The sequence below is a fragment of the Micromys minutus genome (genome assembly GCF_963924665.1).
Source record: "Micromys minutus genome assembly, chromosome: 29".
Lineage (NCBI taxonomy): Eukaryota > Metazoa > Chordata > Mammalia > Rodentia > Muridae > Micromys > Micromys minutus.
The window spans coordinates 21115969-21142614 of NC_137964.1; the positions used below are offsets into that span (position 1 = coordinate 21115969).

A 26646-nucleotide genomic window follows, 5' to 3' on the forward strand; every position below is an offset into this window, starting at 1 on the left:
CAAAGCCATGCTTACTAATCCTTCTCAGACATCTCACTGAGGGTGAGGCATGTGCCCTTCGGGAACCAATCTCATCCCCCCAACAACCACAATATTTCTCCAAAGAATATATGGAATATGGTCAACAACTATAGGAATTTTTTTCAATACCTTGAATCATTGGCAAAATGCAAGTCAAAAGCACAAGAAGACCCTGACCTCAGATACATAAGGATGTGGTGAGAGGGGGTGGGGAGTAAAAAATATCTAGAGAGCTACTCGAGAGAGAAAAGGAAATCAGAAGAAAAGAAAGGAAACGGTCTCTGCTTACCGACACAGTGGCCTGGCATGTGAAGGACCCTACACACCTCAGTGCTGGGACTTAGATAAGTTCAGAGATATGGCAGGGCTCAAAATCAACAGTGAGTTATCTAAAAAAGAGAGAGAGAGAAGAGGGAGGAGGAGGAAGAGAAGGGGAAAGAGGAGGAGAAGGAGAGAAGAAGGAGGAAGGAGAGGAGAAAGAGAAAGAAGAAGGAGGAAGAGGAGGAGGGAAGAAAGGGAGGAAAGGAGGAGGAAGAGGAGAAAGAAGGATGCAGAAAAGAGAAAGGAAAAAAGGGAGAGGAGGAAGAGGAGCAAGTACCAACTCCAACTTGCAATAGCATCCAAAGAAAATATTTTTGGATAAATTTAACCAAGGAGATGAAAGTTTGTGCACTGAAAATTTTAAGATGGTAATGAAAAACATTAAGGTGACACAAAGAAATAAAGGTATCCCGTGCTCAAGGCTTAGAGAATCTATCATAGTTAAAATGTCCTTGTCACCCAAAACAATCTGCAAGCTTTCAGCAACCCTGTCAGAATTTCAACAGTGTTTACAACAAAACTAAAATTCCAGATGGAACCTAAGAGGATTCCAGGAAACCAGGGCAAACTTGAATATAAAGAACAACACCAAAGGCCTCACATTGCCTGACATTTGTAGATTCTTAAATTGTGTCATCTTTACCTGATCCAACATTTTCTCCCTCTAAAATAGCAAAGTCATGTATCTACACCTGAGTTTTTAAATCAGTGCTTCTTGGAACAAAACAAAAACAAAAACAAAAAAACAAAAAACATGGTAGGGCAGCCCAAACGCCATTAAGTGATTGAATATGCAAATAGCCTGTGTGCGCACACAAGATTAATCAAAGAGAGATCCTTAAACCCATCATATTAGAATCTAGAAATATGGCTCAATTGTTAGGAGCCCTGATTGTTCTTTCAGAGGACCTGGGTTCACTTCCCAGCACCCCAAACATCAGCTCACAACCCTCCAACCCAGTTCCAGGGGATTCAATTCCCTCCTCTGGGTTCCATGGGCAACTACACTCCCATGCACACACACACACACACACACACAGAGAGAGAGAGAGAGAGAGAGAGAGAGAGAGAGAGAGAGAGAGAGAGAGAGAGAGAGAGAAATTAAATTAAAAATATTATGCTAAGAGAAAGGAACTAATTGGGAAAGACTGTATGTTCTAGGATTCTGTGTGTGTGTGTCTGTGTGTGTAACTATCAAAAATACAACCCTACACTGAAAAAGGAATACAGCATTAAAGGAGAGTTAACTACAAAGGGATATAAGCCACCTTTTCCAAGAAGGATGCTTCCCAAGCTGGATTGTGGTGATTACCGTGCAATTGCATACATTTAGTAGAAGGCATTGAACTGTGATTTTTAAATGGGTGCATTTGTTGCATGAAAATCATATCTAAAAGGATCTGTCACCTAGCTGAGACATAGCCCAACCAAGGCTGGGCCCTAACGGTGCCAGGGTTTCTTCTCCAAGATCAGGTGGAAGGGACATAAATCCAAGTTTTAATTTGACCAGAATCTGTATTTAAGTTATGCAGGAGAGCCCACTGTGTTGCGCTTAATGAAATGCCTCAATGTGACTTCAGTGCGCACTTAATGTGTGTCTAATGAGATTCTTTGGCCAGCTAATTATTAAGAATGTTTAATGGGGTTTAACAATTGCATACGGATGCATTGAGCTTTTTGCATAGATTTTTTTTTCCCTTATCAAAATACCCTTAAGATAATGGATTTAACCCACATAGATTGTCTTTAAGGAGAAAGAATCATTAGAAACCTCTGTAATAATGGGCCTTATATTTCTAACGGTTATTAAAAACCTATCCTATTATCATACGTAAGTCATTACTATTCACATTACATATGGATTTGGTGATTCCAGGTGACTATAATACTTTAAAGAGATTTAAGCAAAACAGGAAATCTTATGAAACCTACTTTATTTTACAAAAGAAACAAGGAGAAAAAGCTCAGCTCTGTGTTCGGGGCAGACAGGAACAAGCCCGTAGGTCATTATAAATCAGATTTTACAGAAATGTAGCCGTTTGGAGGCAAAGCCTAAGTCAAGAGGAGATTTATCTTTTCAGGCAACGCAGACTGGGCATTAGTGTAAATTCTCTTGATAGGAGCCTGAGTAAATTAGAGTTATAGCTGAGCCTCCGTCAGGCAAGGAATAAAGTCCTCCACTTGCCGCTTGCTTCTAAGAAAACCGTCACAAGCAGATAGTGTCTCTTCACGCCAGGGCCTCTGGTCTCTCCTTTTCAAACCTCCATAGACCTGCATGTGAGCAGGCTTCTTCAGCATCTCCACTTTCTTCCTTAAATTTCCTTGTTTTGATTCTCTTAGCATCCTTCCTATGTGGCATTGTGGGCGCCACGGAACATATTGTGGGCTCCCTGCCCTCCTCTGGAACCATATGGAATTTTATAAATCCTTTTGAAATGGCCTAACTCTTGAATTATCTCTTGCCAGAAGCCAATATAGAGTTTCATTCCTGACCCTCTCTGTCTGGTCCCATACCTCGTCCAGGGAATAGGGAAAGAAAGTTGTCTTTACAGACCTCATTCACAACCAGAGTCAGTCTGAAAGGTGTAGCGGCTTTTCACATTCAATTTAATTTTGTTGTTGATGGTGGTGGTGGTGGTGCTGTTTTGTCTAGAACCTTCTCTCCACATACTGACCAAGTTGCAGCTCTTATAATATAGAATCTGCTGTTTTTATTTGAATCCGCTCTCTCCTGAAAACAGAAACTTGATTGTGTAAAAGACAATATTAGTAGGCTGGAGAGATGACTCGTTCCTTAAGAGCACTTGCTGCTCTTTCAGAGGACGTTAAGGTCCGCTCCCACTCAGCACCCACATGGGATGGTTCATAACTGCCTGTGACCTTCCAGCTCCAGGGGATCCAGTGCCCCCTTCTGGCCTCCATGGGTACCTGATTCCACAGGCACATAATACACAGAGAGACATACATGAATAGAAATGAAATCTAAACAAAACAAATTATCTATTTCCATCCATTCTATGTTTCCCTTTATTTCCGAGTTTCTTCTCCTACACACAGATTCAATTCTGCTCTTTCTTCAAAAACAAAAGATGTGTCCGGTAACGAGATAGTAATACGGGAACTTACTGACTCTAGGGTACAACGTGTTTATTTGCTTATTTGCGTGTTTATTTTCATTTACTTCATTCTTCCTATTCTTTCCTCCCTTTTGTTCCCCCTCCCTTCTTACATCCATGGCCTCTTATTCTTTATCATTGAATGAACTGAGTTAATTTGGTGCTGCTCATACGTGGATGCACTCGCTTGGGAATTGATACCTATCATGGGGCTCATCCCCGAGGAAGACTGGATCTTCCTCTCTGAGTAGCCTTTATTATCTTATAGTTCTTCAGCTAGGCATGGGACATTGTGATATGTGCCACATTTATACTGTCATGTCAGTTGGTGTTTTTATTGCCCTCTATGTTGACTGATCTGGTTCGGACCATGTTTGTGGGTGCCAATGTTTACAGGCCTAAAAGAGTCCAATAGGGTTGAAGGTACCCATATGGCTGGACTGCAATCTGTAATAGTCAATTCTGAATCTAAGTCTGGGGCTAAGGTCCAACCTTCCCTGGGTGATTTCAGAAATGAGTGTGTCATTTCATTTGAGGACTATTACAAAGATATGACAACTGACTGCTGTCTGGGTCTCCCCCAGTCCAAGGGATTCTAATGTGGCAGACTGGAATCAGGTACCACCTGCGTGGTCCCTAACCTCAGGAGTCCCTGGATCTCAGAAAGATGCAGTGATTTGGCTTTGATATGATTGTGGTTTCTCATATAATGACAAAACTCTGGGATGGAGCTGGAGTCATCACCCCAGCCTGCTCGGGTAAAGCAAACCTGCAGCCTGGTATGACTGAACCCATGACCTTGGGCTATCCAGCTGAGAGAATCAAGCAAGGATGCTCTGTTGAATGGATATGGCTTGCAGCTCTCCTGCAGAGCCTGGCTTAATTAGATGAAAGATAAAAATAAAAGCAGCAACAGAATGTGGTGATGGTGTGGATGATCCCTCTGTAGGGAGACCCTGCTCATGATGCTCCTGTACTGAGCCAAAGTATGAAGGGGTTTGATCACCATAAGTATGGTGTGTCTCATTGTGCACACCATGCTTGGCGGATCTGATGCAATTTTCTTATGATAGCTAGGAAATGGGAGGACCTGGAGCTATCTACCAGGATCTACAGTTGGTAGAGTTTGCAACATGGGACAAATTACCCAGGAGAATAAGGTTATGGCGTAGATATCCTGCTGCTGGAAATGAGAATTGATTAGAACTGACTTTAAGACGGATTCAAAATGTGAGTTAAGTGATGGCAGTCCCTCAATCTGACAGGTCAGGAAGGCTTGACCATCCTGCTTGGATTCAACAGTAACAGTGAATCAGGAACTGGAGACACGGATCCACGATTCCCTTTACAGCAGGTCGTGTCTCTGCAAAGAGACCTTCATTCAGGTGAAGCCAGGCTTCTTGATTTCCCTGAAGAAAAGAACTTGAGGATGAGCCAGCATGAGGCAGAGTTGGAGTTATGAAGATGGTGTGTGTGCCGAGCTCATATGAGCAGCTGCCCTGCTGTGTTTGAAAATGCTGCTTCCTTGTGGTTATCCTCTGTCTCTGGCTCTTACTATCTTTCTGCTGCCTCTTCTGCAGTGATGCCTGATCCTTGGGAGGAAAGGGTATTGTGATAGTTTGAACATGCTTGGCCCAGGGAGTGGCACTATTAGGAGATGTGACCTTGTTGGAGTAGATGCGTCACTCTGGGTGTGGGCTTTAAGACCCTCATCCTAGCTGTCTGGAAGCCAGTATTCTCCTAGCAGCCTTCAGATGAAGATTAGAACTCTCAGCTCTGCCTGTACCATGCCTGCCTGGATGCTGCCATGTTCCCGCCTTGATGTTAATGGACTGAACCTCTGAACCTGTAAGCCAGCCCCAATTAAATGCTGTCCTTCATAGAAGACATGTAAAATATAGATATCCCATTTAGGACTAAGCATTCTGTATTCTCTTCGTCCCTGCAACTTGACCAGCTGTCAGTCTCTGTGTTAAACACCACTTATTGCAAAGAGTAGCTTCTGTGATGAGAGCTGACAAATCCATTAATCTATTGCTCTAACCATGGTTTAATACTGTGTCCATTTAGCAGAATAATAGCAATAGTTTCTCCCCTAAGGCAGACAACCTGTCTGGCCACAGATTCCTGGCCCCAGTAAACAGTGCCAGAAATGGGTTTCAGCTTGTGGAGCATAGCTTAAATCTAATTAGAACGTGATTGGTTCCTCCCATGGCATTCATACCACTTCACATTCTTATTTAAGATTTCTTTCTATAAGGGACACCTTTATGTCAGTGGGTTTTATGGCACGTGTTAATCCAACTGGAATTCTTGATACTCAGCTTCTGCGAGGCTCCGCCCCCAGATTCTGGAGTGAGGAGCTCTGTTCCCTTCCCAGGGCCCTTTGATGTATCCTGTCTTCCTATTCTACTTTCAAGTTTGGCTGTGGATGTAGCAGACAGTGGTACCGTAATGACATTTTTAAAAGCATGATCTTGAGAAGAATAAATATTACAGTGCAAGTCAACCAGACCTGTGCTTTTCTGTAACATGGCTGCAGCTCTTGCGGTGGCTTGATTGACAGTTCCGGATGGACTGCATGCAGGGGAGTGGCTGGATCTGCAGAGCATGTTGGTGATGGATGGGGTCAGCCAGATGCTCTGGTGGGTGGGTCTGGCATAAACAAGAGAACCTGAGTGGTGACTCCAACCTTTGGAGCTTTCTCAGCAAAGCAACTGTGGGTACCACTTTCTTCATCTGGCATGATGACAGAGAGGTGGTTTCAAGAGCAGGTTCAAATGAGGAGAAAAAAAGTGTGAGACACCACAACCATGATACTACTGAGGCAGTGAAACATAACACCAAGGTTCACAGGAAATAGGCAACAAACCAGTCCTGCACCTAGCCATCACATCAGAGTCAACTGGGCTGGCCTAGATGCTCCTCCTAACCCTTGTCTCCCACAGCAAGGTCACCCAGCCAACCCACAAACTGGGAGGCATGGATAGCATTTTCCTAATTATAATTAGGACAGCTGAGAGGAAGACCAGCTTCCAGCACTGCTAACAAGTCTCTGCCTGAACTGGGTGTTCTACCTGCTTAGCATCTCATTCAAAGAACTGAAGAAGCTCACACAGAAAGCAAAACTGGTAAGGAGCTTCATTCACAAGCAAAGTGATTCTGCTGGCTGAAAATGCTGGGAGAGAGTAGTGGGCTAACTGAGCTCAAGTGCTGAAGAATCCCTGGGTTTCATTCCCAGCTTCTTTTTATGAGACCAAGAGAAGGAATCAGTTGCTAGCAATGGGGTCAGGCTTTTGGTTTTGATTGACAAGGTGGATTATATAAGCCTTTATTCGCTCAATATGTCTGTCTCTTCCCACGATGCATCTGATTCTGTGTGTAGGGATACCCAATCATTCTAATGCATAATATGGTAAATGGGGAATTTTCCCTAGAAGTTTACAAAGAAGACACACTTTATCTTGCTGTGCAAGCATCCAAAATTGGGTCAGACCTGATTGGCGTACTGCATCTAATTTCCGGATGCTTTGAGTGGAAACCATGTGTTCCTGAAGCATAGAGCCACTTGCTGCATTGCTCCGAGTGGGGCATGCATGGAATGTCCCAGGTCAATATGTTTGTTGGTAGGAAAGGGCTATAAACGTAGCTCTATCAGAGCAGTCTTGGGTTACTAAGTTTTACCTATGCTTTATTTTTGTTACTTTTCACACTGTGATGAAATACCGTGACCAAGGCCACTTATACATGAAAGCGTTTATTTGGGCTTATGATACCAGAGGGAGAGTCCACAATGGTGAGAAAGACCTGGCAGCCAGCAGCTGCAACAAGAAGCTAAAAGCTCACATCTTCGACCACAAACAGAAAGCAGAAAGAGCAACGTAGACAGGGTGGGCCAATAAACTCTCACACAGCCTACCCCCAGTGAGGAGACTCCACCTTCTAGAGGTTCCATAACTTCCCACCAAGCAGCGCCACCTTCTGGGTGGTGTTCAAATATGTGACCCTGTCCGGGGACATTCTCAAACCACCATAGATCACCGGCCTCACAAACCTTGATTATGGAATGGAGGTCTAATGACTTCTTTCTTTTTCTTTGAGGTCCAAGACCTTCATCTGACTTTCACTTTCTCCGTCGTGAGGACAGTGGTAGTCTAGCCTCAGGAAGTAGCAAAGAATATTGGCTTCTCCCCACACAGTAGCCCCAGCCCAAAGAAGGGAAAGATAGCTGCCCACGTGTCCCTTTGGTGAGTGGCCCAGGCTGCCTCACGGAGGCTTCAGCCCTGAATTGATTTCGCTGCTTCTCCCAGAGTAATCTTCATGGCATCTGCCCTCCTTCAATTAGTGTGGGCTGCAGACATGCAAATTCATTTTTACATTAGCTTAAGAAAAACATAATTAAGAAGTTGTCTGCTGAAGGGGAGGGGGAAGAGAACATAATGCCTTCAGGGGCCAAACAGAAGATGACTTTTGCACTCAGCACTGTTGGGGATTAGCCACGCCTCGGCACCCCCATTAACATAGATGATCAGGTCCTGGCTCTGCCCCCCCACGTGGGGCTTGCTGAAATCCTTGGGGGCTTGCAGGTCCCCAAAAGGCTGCAGCTCTCAACAAAGCCCACTTTCAAAACAGCCCCATTTTGCAAAACACAGCCTTGGAGCGGCCCTTTGATGTTTATTAATTCTGTCTACCCTTCCCAAACCAATTGAATTAATTTCTTAGTCTCATGAACCGTAAAACTGATACGCTTCTCCGGGCGTACGGAAAATTCTGTCGCCTTTGACAATTTGACATGCATTTTTCTGTAGCAATTGAGAAGTGGATGAGAGCCCTGCTTGGTTAAAGGCTGCGGGCAGAGCTTCCCCCTGGCTTCAAAGAGGAAGACTTCATGCCATCGGGAAGGACCTATCAACACAGATTAAGCACTCACGCCGTGTTTTGTAGCGATGCTGTTCGAAGGCTGTGAGTGAAGTAGAAACTTCCTTTAAAAACCATTGTCAACATCCACAGCTGTCAGTCCGTGATCTGTGTCGGCATGCTTAACGGCACTTAGTCATATTGTTAGTTTCCTTATGAGTCACTGTGCTTAGTGTTTCTGACACAGCGCATCCTGCTTAAAAAAACAGGATCAGGCTGGAGAGATGGTTTAGCAGGTAAGAGTGCTTGTTGTTCTTACAGAGGGCCAGAGTTTTCAGTTCCCAGCACCCCCATATGGCAGCTCACACCTGGCTGTAACTCCAGCCTCAGGGATTTGATGCCCTCTTCTGGCCTCTAAGCTTCTAAGGGTACCATACTCATAGGCCCATGGCTGGATGGCTTGCTAGTACTCCCTCTCTCTCTCTCATACGCAAACTCATACACACACACACATACTCACACACTCAACACTCACACACACACACTCAACACACACACACACTCAACACACACACACACACACTCAACACACACACACACTCAACACTCACACACAGACACACACACTCATACATACACAATACTCACACATACACACACATTCACACATACACACATACACACACATGCACACACTCACACATACACACACACACTCACACACACACAATCTCACACACACACAAAGGAATAAAACATGTTTAAAACAGAAAGTAAGCTGAGTTCTTATTCTCTTGTGTTTCTTAAAGTCTTCAGCTTTCACTGTTAGGTTTGGGTATGGTTTGTTTCCTGGTACATTACTCATGTGGTACTATTCTAGAAGCTACTAAAACAGGATCCCAGACTCAAAACACCCCAGAAAATCTTAAATTCTCTCCATGTTAAAAAGGATGGGGCTCATAGAGAGCAGCTGCTTTCCCACCTGAGTCAGAGCCTGGCTTTCTAAATCCCAGCCCATCAGCAGGGGCGTCTCCATGGGCGTCTCCATGTTCACCCATGTCTCAGTTTTCAAGCATGCAGTTTTGCTGGTTAGGTTTTGTCAATAAGCTACAGTCATCCAGGTAGTCATACGGTCTCAATTGAGGGATTGCCTCCATCAGATTGGCCTCTGGGGAAGTTGATAGGGTATTTCCTTGACCAGTGATGAAGTGGGAGGCTCCACCCACTATGGGCAGTACAACCCAGGGGCAGGTGGTCTTGGGTTCTACAAGAAAGCAGGCTGAACAAGCCATGGGAAGCAAGCCAGTAAGCAGCACCCCAGCACAGCTTCTGCATCAGCTCCTGCCTCCAGGTCCCTGTCATTCTTGAGTTCCTGCCCTGACTCCTTCATGATGGACTGAGCAGACTATGCATTCTGTAAGCTGAATAAACTCTCCTCCCACAAGCTGCTTTGGGTCACGATGGTCTATCATAGTAACAGAAAGCCAACTGAGAGTGGTCCATTGAAAAGGAATTCAGTCTGAAGGGTCAAGGAAATGTGTCTCTGGACTACATTCAATCAACAGAATGTATGTTCGTCATAAGCTGAGTTTGCCAGCATTCAGGGGGCAGCAGGGGTGAGGGGCAAAACCTCTTAAGTTTGTTTGCCAGGAGTCATTCTGCTCTATGTTTCGAAACTCAGCCCAGTCAAGATGGGCAAGAAATACATACATGCCACAGTGGGGAGGAACCTGCTGGCATCAGGCTTCACGGACCCAGCACAGGACCACCCACGGTATGATTCAGTTCACAGGACACAGTCAGGGGAAATACATGGCTAGGAATTAGGCGGGGTCTGAGGCTGGAGGTGGGGCAATGTGAAGATAATTAAGAGATGAGTGGTTTCTTTGGGATTTGGTGAAAATGATTTTAAATTTGTGGCAACGTTTCACGACTTCGTGAATAGTTTAAAAGCTAACTATTCGTTTTAAATGGGTGACCTGAATGAAATGTGAATTCTGCATCAAGTAACTGCCCCCCATATTTCATTGTGGAGCTAAAATGGGCAGAACCCCAAGTTCAGGGGTATCATATTGGAAATCAGAAAAAGACACCTTGGTAAAGCACAACTCCAAAGACAAATTGATGCCAACCCCCTAAGAGCCTCCAGGCGGATGGGCAATGTTCTTTCTATTCGCTTGTTTCACTGGGTTGGGTTGTGTGTTTGTTTTGAAGACAGGGTCTCACATAGCCCAGATTGACCTTGAATCCCTCTGTAGCCAAAGATAGCTCTGGACTCCTGATCCTCCTTCCTTTACCTCCCAAGTGCTAGGATTACAAGCTTGTACCAACGTGACTGACTGCTTTGTTTCTGTGTTTTTGTTTTGTTTTTCTATTGTTTTTTTTTGGGGGGGAGGGAGATTGTTTTTGTTTTGTTGTGTGTTTTTTGTTTGTTGTTTGGTTGGTTTTTGTTTGTCTGTTTTGATGTAATGTTCATTCCTTCCACCAGGTTTTGGGGCCATGAGCTCTCTGGTACCTACTAAAAATTAAGAAAGAAGAAATCTGTTGTATATGGAGTGTCCAGAGAAACCTAACCAGCTTTAGCCTCACCCACGGTGAGAGGAGCACTGGGCTTCCGGGTTCCTTTTGATTCCTCTTTATACAGCTGTAATCTTGAGTATGAAATTGGCTTAAAGGCTTAAGCTCGTTAACTTGATTTTGTCTTCCTTGTGAAAGGGAGTGCGCATGCCCATTGTGCGCACGCCCAGGCTAATCCTGACTAATACAAGCAAGCACACAGGTCCAAACAACAAGCTAACAAGCGAGGGGACAAGGGGGGTGGGCAGAGCAGGGGATGGGGCGGGGCGGGGGAAGAGGGAATCCCTGTTTAGTACCATAGCTTTATTGCCAATGAGTTTTCTTGGCAGAGCCAAGGTTCTTTTCATTAATTCATTGTGCTTCTTTTCTAACTGTTAATACAGTAAAAAAGACTTGCTTGACCACACGCTCGAGGACCCCCTGAAGTGCATGAGTTAGCAGTTCTGCAATTCTCTAAACTTAGCCTATGGCAGTTGACATAGTGCCCCTGTGCTCTCCCCTAAGTCAGAAATTCCTTCTTGAGGGATTTCAATAGGACTGTCTAATCAGCTTAAGGAGTTAATTAAACAGTTGTTACTCCTCCGCTTAATTCCAAAACTAGATGCTAAGTAAGATTTGAAATTAGTTAGGCAAAACTAAGACTTTACTGTGGTGGTGGTGGGAGAGTTGCCAGCAGGCTGGGATAAACGATAAATGAAAGAACCTGAGGATGCTGTGGGGAACCCTGAGAGTCCCAGGGGAACTGCCTGCCGCCTTCTGCTGAAGCTAGACACCTAGGCAAGAGCTCAGTAGCACCTCTGTCTTTGTGAGACAGGAGCATGGTCTACCAGGGAGAGTCTCTCGAAGTGGCACCTGTGGGTCTCTTCCACTTTTCATAGAAGGCAAGCCAAACAGCAAAGTCAGGATTTCCTATAAAAACCAGTAACTCTCAGCTTCTCTGCGGAAATCCAGACATGAGCAAACTGTCCTCATGTCTAAAAGGTCACAATTGGCTGGAGCTGCAACCTTCCTTTTTAAAATGGGTGTGAGAGTCTCCTTACAAAGTGACATAGGCACCTCCATCCCCGGGTGCAGTTGGATCCCTGGCTCAGGCACTGCCACAGGCAAACTGGGGGAGAGAGTTCTAGTCCCTTGTGATGTTCAGGCTGGGACCTTTGAGGCTCTGAGAACTCCACAGAGGAGCCAGGAGTGGAAGAAATGGAAGCAGCTGCCATCCATCTATACCCTCCTGCGAGAAACCTATTGTGAATTTGATGGACACAAAAGAGGCCAGGAGGCAATATCTTTGTTTCCTTCAGCCATCTGCACCTCGGACAACTAACCATTGGGACACTGAAGCAGCAATTCATGTACCCGTGCCTGGCTGGACCACTTGGGTTCAGTCTCTAACTTGAGTATATGATGCCACAGCAATCCACAGCTAAGCTGGCTCACACAAACCCCAGGACACCCGTGTAGTGCAGCCTGCAGGGCTCAAAGCCTCCAGCTGTTCGTTGCTGATGAGACTTTATCTGTCCCCAGTTGAGTAACTAGTCCATGGCTTGGGGACTGCATGTGAGAGAGAAATGCATGCTTTTATCCTAAACTTGGCATCTATCTAAGCAGTGGCCATGGATGCTGAGAGCCACCAAGAGGGCAGGGAGGTTCCATTCCTATCTTGCTCTAACTCCTGATGGAACAGGAGTCCCCCTGGATGTTGTGTTAGATTGTATCTTCCTCGATTCCATCACTCCCTCTCCCTCCTCCTCTTCGATTTTTCTTCCCTACCTCATCTCTCTAGCCTTTTCCTTTCGCCAAGAACATACTGGATCCCTTTAAGTCATTGCCTACATTACGATACAGTTAATAATAACTAACCTTATTGAAAAGTTAATAACATCAATCACTCTTAAGAGCTGAGCTCATTAATTCGCCCGGTTCCAATGGATGCAGTCTGGAAGCCTGATTCTCAGGCTGATGTGAGCAAGGTGCAGAGATTCGGTGACGTACAAAGGCAAGAGCTAAGTAGGAGCTGCATAGTATAGGAGACTGGGAGCTGCACAGACACATGAACAGACTCTGCTGGACCACGTCCTTGACTTTTGGAATGAGGACACTTAGCTTCCAAGAGCTTACCTTACCTCAGCCAAGGTTACTTGACTTGCACTTTATTCATAAAACTACAAGCTGAGGTTTCTCTCTCCATTCCTGCTCCCAGAGGGCAGGTAGGGCTGAACCCCAGCATGCTTTGGGGTATCACCATCATTATCCTAAGGACCTTCACAGACAGAACCCTTGATTCAACCAGGTGACTGGAAGTGCTCACAAACATTATTCTATGGATAAAGAGACAGGCACAAAGCTGCCACTAATTAGCCAAAGTCACAGAAGAAGCAAGAGCAGGGAATATGGCTCCTACAAGCTGGGGCGTCAGCATGTGACAGATTGAAGGATGGCCAAGCACTCTTATCTCTTGAGGTGGGTGGGGCCTTGAGAGCCATCAAACATGTTCATCGAACATACCAGTCACCCATCTTTATTTCTATCCTAGATATGGCGAGGTGGCTCCTGCCCTTGTCTGGTACAGTGGGGTGGTGACTCGAATTTCTTACAGAGACCTCACTGGTCTCATATCTGGTCAATTACTGTCGGGCTTCTGCTGAGCCTGCTGAGCAGATGAACTCTGCGTGTGACTTGGGATTTCTCCTGGCCACAGCAGCTGAGTCCCAAGAGCAAACGTCTCAGAAAAAGCTGGATGGAATTCTTGTGGCCAGGTGGTATCAAGGGAGAAAAACTAGACTCAGCCTCCCTGTGGCAATGCCAAAGAACTATTCGGAAACCGATAGATCACCTCATTTCCCCCTAGCTTTCCTAAGTTTTAATTGACAAGAAAATGCTCTACAGTGCGCAGGATGGTGTTTTGGTCACCTTCTGAAATGACTGCCATCATCAGAGTAGATAATGGAGTTAACAGCTCACAACCTTTGTTTGATATTGTTATCAGAAGAATTAAGACTTTGAGCCTGACTCCACTGGCAAGTGTCAAGTATCTAGAGCATTCTCACCAGCCACAGTCAACCTGCTGCACAGCAGATCTCCAAGTTGAAATCTGTGGCTCCTTTCTATCTGATTTTCTCAATACCTGATTAGAATTGTTGTCTTAAGATAATAGGTTTATTTGATTAAGAGACCCAACCAAGACCATGTAAGGTGGCTAAGGATAAAGAACCAAATGCAGTAGACATCTCATCTACCATACTGCCATTTGGTACTTATGATAATTAATTCCAAATAGCAGCTTGACACAACCTCCAATCACCTGAGAGTCTGAATAAAGAATTATCTAGATGAGGAATGCCTGGGCAGGAATGATTTTTCCTACTTGAGTTGATTGAGGTAAGAAGACCCAGCCCACTATGGGCAGTACTACTCCCTATGTTTGAGTCTGGGGCTGAGCACTCACTAAGCATGTATATGTCCATTCTCTCCTTACTCTTGACTGTAGATGTGATGTAGCCATCTCTTAGGATCCTGCATTATGATAGACTATAACCAGAAATTGTGAGCTAAAATGAACCCTTCTGCCCCTAGGTTTCTTTTCACAGAGCATTTTATTATAGCAACAACAATGAAACTGGAATGGTGGGCTGGATCTAAAAATCATTCCATTGAGACTGGGTTATATTGTGCACTATTTCAATACATAGAAAAATGTTCATCACATGGGCAGGAGAGTCTCTATTGAAGGCCCAGAAATGGGTGTGGGGAAGGGAGTGCTTGGAGAACATCTTTTCATAAAGTATTGAGTAGGTGTGATATTTTTAACAGTGAACATGTGCAGCTTTGATGAAAACAGTTTAATTCACATTAGTGAAAAGGGAAAAGAATATAGCCAGGTGTGTCTTGGTGACACAGAGAAGCCAGCCTAAGTGGTGGGCTGCTTTGATTTTTCAAACTACTATTGCTCCCCCATTAAGTGGAGCACTGGTCTTATTTCAGGGTGTCTGCTTAAGTGCAGGATTCTCTGCATTAGGCTGCTGCCACTAAACCCAGGCACCCATGCACTTGATGGAGCAGAGAGTGGTTTGTAAATCTGTATGTGTCACAGGCATCAGACTGAGTGATGCTCCCCTGCTGTCCAGAAGAGGCACGAGGCTTATTTATGGCCCGGCAGTCTTATTGCTAATTAGATCTACTCTATCTCTGTGGTCATCTAATAACTCTCTTGCGTTTAATGCTGTATCCATAAAAAGCTCCCAACTCATCACCCTGACAATGTTTGCTGGGTTTCCCCCCACCTCTGGTGGTGCATGAGCCCAGGGTGGTAAGAGCTTCAGAAAGCAAACAAAAGGCAAGGAGAGGGTGGTGACTGATCACTGAACTTGTGAGGTCATCAATCTTTGATGGGAAATAAAGAGCTTTTTTTAAAAAAGATTTATTTATTTAATGTATAGGAGTACACTGTAACTGTCCTCAGACACACCAGAAGAGGGCATCAGAACTTATTACAGATGGTTGTGAGCCACCATGTGGTTGCTGGGAATTGAACTCAGGACCTCTGGAAGAGCAGTTGGTGCTCCTAACCACTGAGCCATCTCTCCAGCCCCCAATAGAAAACTTTAAGAAGTCAACCACACCCACAACAAACATCCCACAGGGAATTCTGGGTAACCAAAATGACTTACAACCTAGGACAGTGCCCATGGTCCTGAGACAGTTGGTCATCAACCACTGCATGGAGCAAATTCTGAGGTCAAGTCTTACATCAGTCAGAATAGATCAGCTTATGTGGCAATAACAAGTCACTTCCAAATCACAGTGCAATAGGACAGGAAAACCTGCTTACTTGTCCTCCTGTCTCCTGAGGTCAGCAGAAAGCTCCTCTCCACAGGGTGACTCAGGCGATTGTCTTGTCTAGAGGACAGAATGCCATAGGTCTTCTCTCCATCCTCTGGCTCTTGCATTCTTCCTTCTTCTTGTCCCAATATTCCCTGAACCTTATTCTCGATTGACATATGCCACCTTCATCCTAAAAGACAAAGTTCCACTTTGGAACATCCATGAACTCAAAGCCAATGCATAGTGCCCCCCCCCCAACATGCCATTTAAACACACTTTAAAGTTTTATTATGTATATTTGTTTGTGCATATGTGTATTCATTGGACAGTAGGGGATTGATACTGATGTCCCATTTAGAGCTGAGCACTCACAGTTTCCTATTCCCAGCACTCTCAATAGTTCTACATCTCTGTGTTGACTGTTACCCGCTGCAAAAAAAGAAGCCTCTTTCACCAAGGGTAAGGGGGTTGGTAACAGCCCTGATCACCATTTTGCCAGCATCTCTCACAATTGATAATAATGCATGTAACTCCACAAACACATGCATGAAGGCAACCACACCCACCCATGTGTATGCACAAATAAATATACGTGATAAAATGTGAAGTGTGTTTAATGGCATGTTGGGGGGGGGGCTGTGCATTGGTTTTGAGTTCAGGAATGTTTCAAAGTAGAGTCTTGTCTTTTAGGATGAAAATGGCAAATGTCATCCGAGGCTAAGGCTTGGCCAAAGGAGCTGATGTGCTGGGAGGCTCCATGAGGTAGGGAAGAAGTGGATCTTATATAAGAAGTGGGGATGCCATAAGGGAGGTGGTGATGTCGCTTGGGGATAGCCTCCGTTCTGTCTTCTGGCAAGCTATTCACTGTAAAGTTCAGATTTACACAAAAATCAAATTCACAAGCCTATTTACGAGTTTGGTGCCAAAGGAAGGTGTCTCACCCTTACTGCCCCCAGAGCTTGTGTTTAGAGCAGGCACACCCTGATCCAGTGACTGCAAGTCAAAATAAAATGGTAGCTGAGTCAGGTGATACCCAGTGAACCCTATACACATCCAACTGTCTCCTGTCACCCTATAAGAAAGGCTGGGCGTTTTGGCTTCACAGAATGCAACAGGGCTTGTTGCTGAGAGGCCTCATGGGAACATTGTCGGGGAAGGGTAAGCTAGGGCTTGGGGGCTCTGTCTGTGCAGAATGCAGGGTCCCTCCTGGCATGGCAGCTAAGTCCCAAGAGTAAGAATCCCTGAGGAAAACCTGGGTGGACCCTGCATGGCCTTGTATTGCCTTACCTCAGGAGTCACGCATCTTCCAGCTATGTGTGTAAATTGTAGTGTGCAAGCAAAGTCCTGGGGAAGTGCATGTTTGTTGACAAGGATGGGAAGGGCTGTGTCAAGGACCCCTAAGCCTTGAACTCCTGGGAAAATGGCAAAGCCATCCAGGGATGAGACTCAAGGGAACTTCAAATCCTTCTGGTCCATTTGCAGATGTTGACAGTGTGTGTAGATGTTGACAGTGTGTGCAGATGTTGACAGTGTGTGCAGTGTGTGCTTCCCCACAACAGTTACAGCCTGCGAAAACCCTTCACCTAGAGAAATGGATTCTACCGACATTAGCTAAACCTGCCTCCTTGTTCAGCTGTCTGTGACAACTCTGCCCTCTTGGTAACTGGTATGCAATAACCCCACCTCCCTGTTCAACTTTATATAAACATATATAATATGAATTGTACTGGCTGGTTTTGTGTGTCAACTTGACACAAGCTGGAGTTACCAAAGAGAAAGGAACCAGCCTTGAGCAAATGCCTCCAGGAGATCCAGCTGTAAGGCATTTTCTCGATTACTGATCAATAAGTGGGAAGGGTCTAGCTCCTACATTGTGGGTGGTGCCATCCCTGGGCTGGTAGAACTGGGTTCTATAAGAAAGCAGGCTGAGCAAGCCAGGGGAGCAAGCCAGTAAGTGACATCCCTCCATGGCCTCTGCATCAGTTCCTGCTTCCTAACCTGCTTGAGTTCCAGTCCTGACTTCCTTTGGTGATGAACAGCAGCAGTGTGGACAGTGTAAGCTGAATAAACCCTTTACTCCCCAACTTGCTTCTTGGTCACAATGTTTGTGCAGGAATAGAAACCCTGACTAAGACGTGAATATAATAAACAAGGGGCTGTGACTTGCCCATCAGAGAGCCCAGTCCCCCTGATCCCAGTTTTACCCTATGTCTGGGTGTTTACCTTTTATGTGTTCCCTCTCTACACTGGCAGGTCTATTGCTGAAGCTGTGCAACCTGTGTGGTACCTTCCATCATGATTAGGGATAGCCAGCCTACTTTTCATCCCACTTCCAAGCCCAAACTAGACCATGTGGTAACCTAAGGACAAATCTCTTGTCCCATCCCTAAAGGAAAAGTTTAATGGCAAGAAATGGGTGGTTTTGTGAGTGTGTAGGAGTGAGTGAGTTGGCTTTATGCATGCAAATGAGGCACTGGAGTCGCTGCGGGTGTGTGATTTCAGCTGCAATAGCATTTGGAGGCTAGAACCCCGGGAGAGCCTGGAAAGTCACAAGAACGTGAGAGGAGAATGGAGAGAAGCAGGCAAGACCATTCCCATCTTCTCCCTGGTGTCGCCCATCTATGCTCTTACAAGTCCGGAGTGTTGTATATAAGGTTCAAACTACTCAGGTCACTAATGCAAAGATTCAAGAAGCTGAAATTCCCTATTTAAGTATCGCCTTCATTTCCCCCTGGCTTTGTGACCTTAGGTGAATCAGAAAACCCTGCTGTGCTACCTAAGGAACAGGAATGTTGCCTGTCTCATCTGGTGATGTGAAGGTTGCAGGGTCACGGTTTGCAGAACTCTTCGGAGGGTTCTGGGTACATAGTTAGATTCATATGTGTTTGCCAAACACAGTGTCATGAATTCACACTATCACTGTTCCCATCATATCCTCCCTACAAAGTCCAGGTGTTGACAGAAATGGCCTCTTGGCAGCTGGCTGTTGTTAACATTCAGCTTCCTGTGCCCAGGTGAAAGACCCGGCCTTTTGCAGGGAGGCAGGAAGCAACATCCTCACATTCAGGTGACAGGTTATTTGGGGACTAGGTCATGGACAATATGTTTGTTTTTCTAGGAGGCGGAGATCCTGAACACAGCCATCCTCACTGGGAAGACAGTGGCTGTCCCTGTGAGGGTAATCTCAGTAGAGGAAGACGGCACTGTACAAGGTCTGTCGGACTCGGTGGAGTGCAGGTCATCAGACGAAGACGTGGTTAAGGCAAGTGGATAGTTGCTCACCCATTTGGAAACCCGTAGTTACATGCGCATGGGTGTTGATCCCCAGCTGGGATCGGTGGGCTTTGCTGGGTGCCTCCCATTCTGGTTTTCCTGCAATTGAAATCAGGACAGTCTTCCAGCCCAAAGCCAAATAGGGTGCATACAGCTATAACCCCTGCCTGGGCTGCAAGGCATTTCTGCTGTACCTTTGTCACCAACATGGTTTTATTCCCCCTAGGCCCTGGGAGGTGGCAAAGGGATGTGGGGATCACATCTCCCCATCCACTCAAGACTGATAACAGAGGTTTCTTTCCACCCACTTGGGCTGTAAAGGTATAAGAAAGAGAGTCAGGACCTGGACTAGGATAGAGGCAACCATGCTTCATGATGCATTTACAGCCAGATGGCTTGTGTGAAATCAATAAAGGCATAAAGTTTATGATTACAACCAACTTTGATTTACAAAACCAGCCACCGGAGAGAGGAGTTGACTCCCAACCCCTGGCCCTCCCACATGATTGTACAAGAGCGAGGGACATTACACACCATGCCCGTCCCTTTGTTCCGTTCCCTGACTCCATTCTTCCTCCCAAGCTCTTCTCTTTCTCTTTTTTAAATTGAAAGCAAAAATCATCCAAGGCAAAAAAAGCATGCTGGGAGAAGCTTGAGGGCAAGGACTCCCGTCTGGCTGTGCAGGAATCTTCACAGCAAGCTTCCAGACAGCAGGATGAGGTGGATTTTTATAGCTGCCATGACCCACTCCACAGTCAGAGCCATGGTGACAGATGTCACATCCTCAGGTTGAACAATGATGGTGAGGGAGGTTTCTAGACCTTCCTGAGGCTTCCCATGAGACACCACAGGGCTTCTGGACAGGGGTCTCTGTAGCCTACCTACTCAGAAGAGAACTCCAGCAAATGAGCATCTCTACTGACTCGGGAAGCAATGGATAAACACAGATAGAAACTTTACTTAGGGCAAGTTTCTGCTTAGGATGCCAGGACCACCAGAAGGCACACTTACCCAGAGCTGAGAGAAGATAGATCTTCAGGAGAATGACACAGTAGTGTGGTACTTTGATAACATGCCAGCCACTCCAACCTACTCCTTCCAGAACCTTCTTTATGACATACAGCCAATCCTTCAGTGTCTCTGGCCAACGTCTGACCCATCTTTGATTTCTCTCTTTCTGTCTCTCACATCCAGTCTTCTACAAACCTTTCTGGGGATTCCTTTCCACACATCCACAGTCGACAGCTCTTCCTGGGATAGGTCCCATCCTGATCCAGGACACTGGATTCTAGATCAAGGAATGACTTTTTCCTCTCAGCCCTATAGTCTCTCATGCCCACATCCCTTCACCATCTCTATTTCAATCCAGCATCCAGGATGGTCAGAGACAACCCAACAGTATCACTCAAATACTGAGAACCATTCACTAGCTTCCCTTCTAGCTCAGACTACCCTGGCTGCACACGTCATGACCTCAGTCTGGCTATGTCCCCTTACCATTTATCATTCCAGCCACCCGGAGTCTCGATGATTTGTCTATGGCCAAGAACCCCTTTAGCCACACCTTTCTTGCCCCTAGATGATGACTATGTGGTCTGAGCCTTTACTTAGCCTCCCACAGAGTTCTTTGCTGCCCAAAATTTGTGAAGTTGTCATATATGCCAGCACTGCCTTTCCTACCTGCTACATTTTTTACTCATATATAAATACATAATGAAATGTGTACCTATATACTACATGTCATGTTTAGTTATTCATGTATATGTGTGTATGTATCTATACTACTGGGTTTATTGTCTGACTTCTCTCATGGAAATATCACCTCCATAAGGGGAAGATGTTCCGATTTACTCTGTTTCTTGTTATGATCCCATCACTTACAAGATCTGACACATTATGAATGGTCCACAAATCCTTGCAAGGCCAATGAATGGATGACACACAGCTGCTTCTCCAGTGGTGCTGGAGATACCTCCTGACAACCCAATGCTTCCAAACAGCCAGCTGGGATAATGCTCTCAGTGAGAAATCACAAGTGGGACAGTGGGTCAGTGCTGGGTGTTCTAGCTTCTTGAGTGCCCAAGGCAGACCCAGAGGCTCACAGCTCCAAGCCCTGAGAGCCACAGACCTGTTGCTCCAGGCTTTAGAAGCCAGAGACTCAAACTATCAGGACCCAGATAGGAGGTTTATTACTCTGAGTTAAACCACCCATGTTTGGCAGCTGGTCTGACCCTCAGCTTGCAGCAGCAGCAGCAAATGATGCTGCCTGCTCATGTCACAACTCCCAAATCCCTAAGATCCTCAGCCTCTGCAGAGGTAATGCTGTGTCTCTTGGACCTGGGATATCTGACACCCCTGGCCCATAAGGCTCACCCATTATCTGGAAACTGCATGGCAACAGAGCCTGCTGCTCCTCTTCTTCAAAGCCTTCCAACCCTCTTTCATCCTTGACCCTCCCTGCTTCGCTTCCTCTCTACTTCTGCCATTCCATGTGGCCTCCACGACCTCAGCTTCCCACCATTTCTACCCCAGACACTCTGGAACTCTGACATCACCTCTTGTTGCTGTTGCCAATGCTGTTGCCACTGCCATCTTTCTTCCTACTACTTCTCCACCATCTACACTTTGTGACTAGCTTGTTCAGCTCTGCTGGCAATAGGAAAATAGGCAAGAAAAGCCTTTGATTGAGCCTAACATGACAACACCAGGAGCATCACAGGAATAGGGTCTCCCAACTGGCTGGAAGAGTGAGCCCAATCTTCTTATTATAAACAAAGAAAAACTGAGGTGTGTGCCATCCACAGGTCTTCTCCTGGGTACCATAGAGAGTGCTCCCTCTTGTGCTCCTCTAGACTTGTGGGAATGGCTACTGAGCTCAACTGAAGCTTGGGATTGCAGAAAGTTCATTCTCGAGCTGCCTAAACAGCTGTGCTGGGAACAGCGCCCCACCCTGGAGCTGGAGTTGTTCCTTGGCAACAAGCAGCTGTGGTGGCTATGTAGCTTCCTCGAAACATCTTGAAGTGTCCAAAGCAGCCTGGTTGTACTGAAAGTTGTGCTCTAAGCTGCTCAACTGACAGTCCTCTGCTGAAGCAAGTCATCCAGGGCACCAAGAAGGGGGTCTGACAGCTGTCAGTCAGGGACCCAAATCACCACATCCTTCAACATCTTATTATTAGCTTATTTAAAGGAATTATAATTTCATAAATTATATAAATATATATTTAAATAAATATGTATCCATAGATTTATATTTTAAATTATACAAAATAATATATGTAAATAAATATTATATTTAAATAATTGATATAAAAAGGAATAAAAATTAGGTTATTTAAAGGAAAAAATAAGCATTAAAAAATTCTTTCCATGAGCACATATAATTGGTATTACCAATGCTTTGACAATGTTCAACTACACACTACTCTTAAATAAGAATCCCTGGGGAAGTGGCTACATTTTATCTGTATACCAACATTAAGACAACATTTTAACATCTTGAGTTAAAAAATATCTAGTGCCATTAACCTGAACAGCATATTCTGCCCTGTCTACTGGAGCATTCGCATCAGTCCATAGTTGGGCACAACCTTGGAACACAAGCTTCATCTCATGAAAGTATTCACTATTTCATGGAGCATTGGCTACCTTAAACAATAAATGTACCAACTAAACACTGCCCTGTGGGAAAGGAGTTATATACCCTGTGACAGCTGTCCAGGAAGCCACACAGCATCCATAGGGTACCATGTCACATACTACCAGCCCAAAGGGGAAAAAAATTAAAATTAACATTTAAAGTAATATTTAATATCAAGTATATATTGCTTCTCCTCTGTCACCTAGTCAATGAATTCTAAGTCAGAGCATCCTTAGTTTGACTATCTGTAATAACAAACAAGAGACAGTCAATGCAGTCACAAAACAGTCCTCAAGGTAGAGACTTAAACTAAGACTGAAAGGATGCTATGTTAGGGACTGTGGCAAAATTATGACTCATGACATAAAAAGTACAGTCTACAATGGAGTAGAAATCTTGATGACAGAAATGACAGACAGCTGGTCACATTACACACACAGTCAGGAAGTAGCAAGATGAATGTTGGGGCTCAGCATCTTAGAGTAGTACTGCCCACATCCAAAATCAGTTTGTTCACCGTGATTATCCCAGGCTTCTAGGAAGTTCTAGATTATGTCAAGTTGACAAATAGTATTTTTTATTTTAATTGTGTGTGTGTGTGTGTGTGTGTGTGTGTGTGTGTGTGTGTGTGTAGGTAGGTAGGTCAGAGGACAACTTGCAGGAGTTAGTTCTCCTTTCTACTGTTTGAGTTACTAAGAAGAACTCAGGTCATCAGGCTCAGGGACAAGCATCTTTACCTGCATCTCTCCAACCTTACAGTCAATGTTAACCAGTCTGCCAAACACACAAGGTACCGACGGGTATTAAAAAGAGGGGACACAGCATTAAGATGCTCAGGGCGTACTGGGTGGGCATCTGCAGCCTGCAGCAATCACCAGTGAGTCCAGATGGCCAGCCAGCACTGGGTCCTCCAGGCCCAGTCACTGGCTCAGAGATAGCCAGATTACCCAATCCAAGCAGGTGAGATACAGGGATGGGAATTCTGGGATAACCCAGAGGAGGAGGGGCTTCTATCCCTTTGTTGTTGGAATTAAGTCACAGATATGCAGAAGACACAAGGAAAAATGGCGAATTCCGTGTTGTATTTCACATCCATCATCGGTCTTTGTGGCTGACACATAATGTAATGCTCCAGTCCCCCTAACCTCTCCAGCTGCCACTGGGCCACTCTCTACACCACAGATGGTGACAGTCACCTGAAACACATGGTGTGTTGGTATCACTTAGGTTCCTTGGAGGGGCATCAACCCACCTGTTCAGGCCCTGGGAAACTTCAGGGTAGACACGCCTTCTCCTTAGATGCCCTGGACACTTTGTCTTCATTACGTTCCTTTCAGCCTCAGCCAGAGACCCAATAAGCTCATGTCTCTCCCAAGTACACCAGAGCCTCCTAGTGGGAAATCCATAGGCAAACTGGCTCCTACGGCTTTGTAAATCACACAGGACTTCTATTATCACACCTATTATCTCCCTAGACATGCCCTTCAAGGATGCCTAAGGTTTATTGGTTTAGATAGCATGGATTTCCTAGAAGTATCTCTGATATTAGCAATAACATCCAATATGATCATCGGGAGTTAGAAACCATGGGAAATCCCACCCATGTTAATTTGTTTTCCTCTCTCTCTCTCTCTCTCTCTCTTTCTCCCTCCCTCCCTCCCTCTCTCTCTCTCTCTCTCTATCTATCTCTATCTATTTCTATCTCTATATATATCTCTCTCTCACACACACACACAAGCACACACACATACAATACAACACACACACACAAAATCATAGACCACCAGTTCTCAATCTTCCTAATTACACTTCCTTCAATATAGTTCCACATGGCGTGGTGATCCCAACCATAAAATTATTTTTGTTGCTGCTCCATAACTGTAATTTTGCTATGGTTGTGTGAATAGTAATGTTAATATCTGATATGCAGAATGTCTGATATGTAAACCCCCAAAGGGGTCGCAACCCATGGGTTGAGAACCACTATTATAGATGATAGAAAGAGTCAAAGTTGGGGCTACCAAAGTGGATTATAGTGTGAGTGTAGAGATGTATTACCAGATATGCATTCTCCCTGCCTCCTTTCCTCTCTTGCATCCTCCCCTTCTGTTTCAATTGTTCTTCATTCTACTCCACTCTTCCATCTGTATGGCTTTCATAGTACGGAGGTGTGCCTCTTTCCTAGAATGTGGACAGGGAGGTTCAGAGCTAACTTGAGGGACTCTGCTCTCCCCTTTCACACTCTGGGTCCCAGAAATCAAATTCCAGTTGCCAGGTTTAGTGACAAGAGCCTTTAGTGGCTGAGCCATCTCTCAGGCTCTAACTTCTATTCTCTCCAAATCTGCCCACCCTCCTAAGTGCCTCCAAGCAAGCTCACGGTCAACAGGAAGAAATGTGCTTCCCAGAACACTTCTGTATAAAACCCTAGGGTGTGTTCTGATTATCGGTATTTAGGTTACCTCTTATCTTTTAGCAAAATCAGGACATCCTAGGGATTCCACAAAAACTACATGTTCTAAACCACATCATCCCAAAGACACATTTAGAGTCGGGTCCCCTGGGCAGACCTCTGAATGTAGCCCCCAAAGTAAAGGAGGATAATCAGAATGTCCCCCTGCAATTGCTCGGTGGGGGGTGGATTTGGAGATTAGGGGAATCCTAACAGAAACTAGGAAGCAACACGTGTAAGCTAACTAAGTGAGGGAAGCCAGCAGATGGGAGCTCATCACCTCCTTCAAGAACCTGCACCACCATAGGTTCAAGTATTCATTTCCAGGATGGACAGCCCTGCTCAACAATATCTCCTGTTACCATCAAAGGGAGCCCAGCTCCAGCCAGTCCCAGCTGGGCACAGACCACACTCAGTCATGTTAGAACAGCTCAGGCCTACCCTGGCTTCTCCACGGAGGTGTTCACCAGCGGAGAGAGAATATGCAATAAAGCTGAAATACTCTCCCAAGGCAGGTTTATGCAGACATCTTTCTTCAACAAGGGCAACCCGCTGCTGAGAAGCAAAAAGTGAAGTCCTGGTAACTGGAACAGGTTACTCAACACAAGCCAACTAAGCACCTGCGGGAATAGGAAGGGGTAGAGATTTTTAGGAGAGCGTTCAGTACCCTCAGTAGGTGCTTTGGAGTTGGGATTCAAAGAGCCAGTTTGTCTGTGCAGTAGCCCTGTTCCTGGGGAGAAGAGGAACATGGGGTGCCAGCCCACTGAATGGCTTTCTCTCTTAAATATCCAACCGGACTTCCAATCATCTGCACAGCCACAGAGCTGCCTCCAGGAGAGACAGGGCTCATTAGTCTCCTCTCAGTCGGAAGGCTCTGTACTCCCCCTCTGTTCCCACTGCAGCCCCTCCTTAACTCTCCAACAAGAGAGGGGGCCAGTGCATGGGTTCTGTGTCTCTCTGAAAGTGCCTGCTGCCTCCTTTGAAGACCTCCTCTGTCTTCAGCAGCAAGGAACACGGGGAAACAGGTTGGAGGGATGGCAGATCAACATTTACATGCGGATGTGATGCTTGGCTCATCAGTGCAAAAGATGAGTGTCTCTCCAGGTCTTCCAGGAGTGATGAATTTGTCTGACATCCTTATAGATAATCTTTCATCTATCTAGGCAAAGGACATTCATTAATTCTTTGAGACCTACACACACACACACATACACAATACACACACATACACACACACACACACACACACATCACACAGGAGTCCACCAAGTTTGTCTCCCTCCCATTCAGGGAGACTCCGCAGATACAGTAGGTAGAGGGTTAGGAGGGAAAAACGAGCTGTGTCATGTAAGTTTGCACATAGCTGGAGTCTGTTCACACTTGAATCCTGGCATCCCGTGAGGACACTAAACGGAGATAGTTTTCGGGAGTGACCTAGTAACACTGGATTGTTTTAATTACTCGAATGGAAGAACACATTTCTCCCGGTATTGTGACCCACTTGAGACTCTTCTTTCTCTGCACCTACCTGTCAATTGGTTTCTGAATTTCATGTGCAATTGCATAACCACTGGTTG

General features: G+C 45.4%; 1 protein-coding gene across 1 annotated transcript in view; it reads left to right on the forward strand.

Annotated features, from left to right (window-relative positions):
• Positions 1-26646, forward strand: part of TMEM132D (transmembrane protein 132D) — a gene marked incomplete at both ends in the record, with an annotated part of 594183 nt that overhangs the window by 496165 nt on the left and 71372 nt on the right. The window contains one exon of the mRNA XM_080941251.1: positions 18829-18972. Within this exon, the coding sequence (XP_080797377.1) occupies positions 18829-18972 (144 nt within the window). The remainder of the gene's footprint in view (positions 1-18828; positions 18973-26646) is intronic.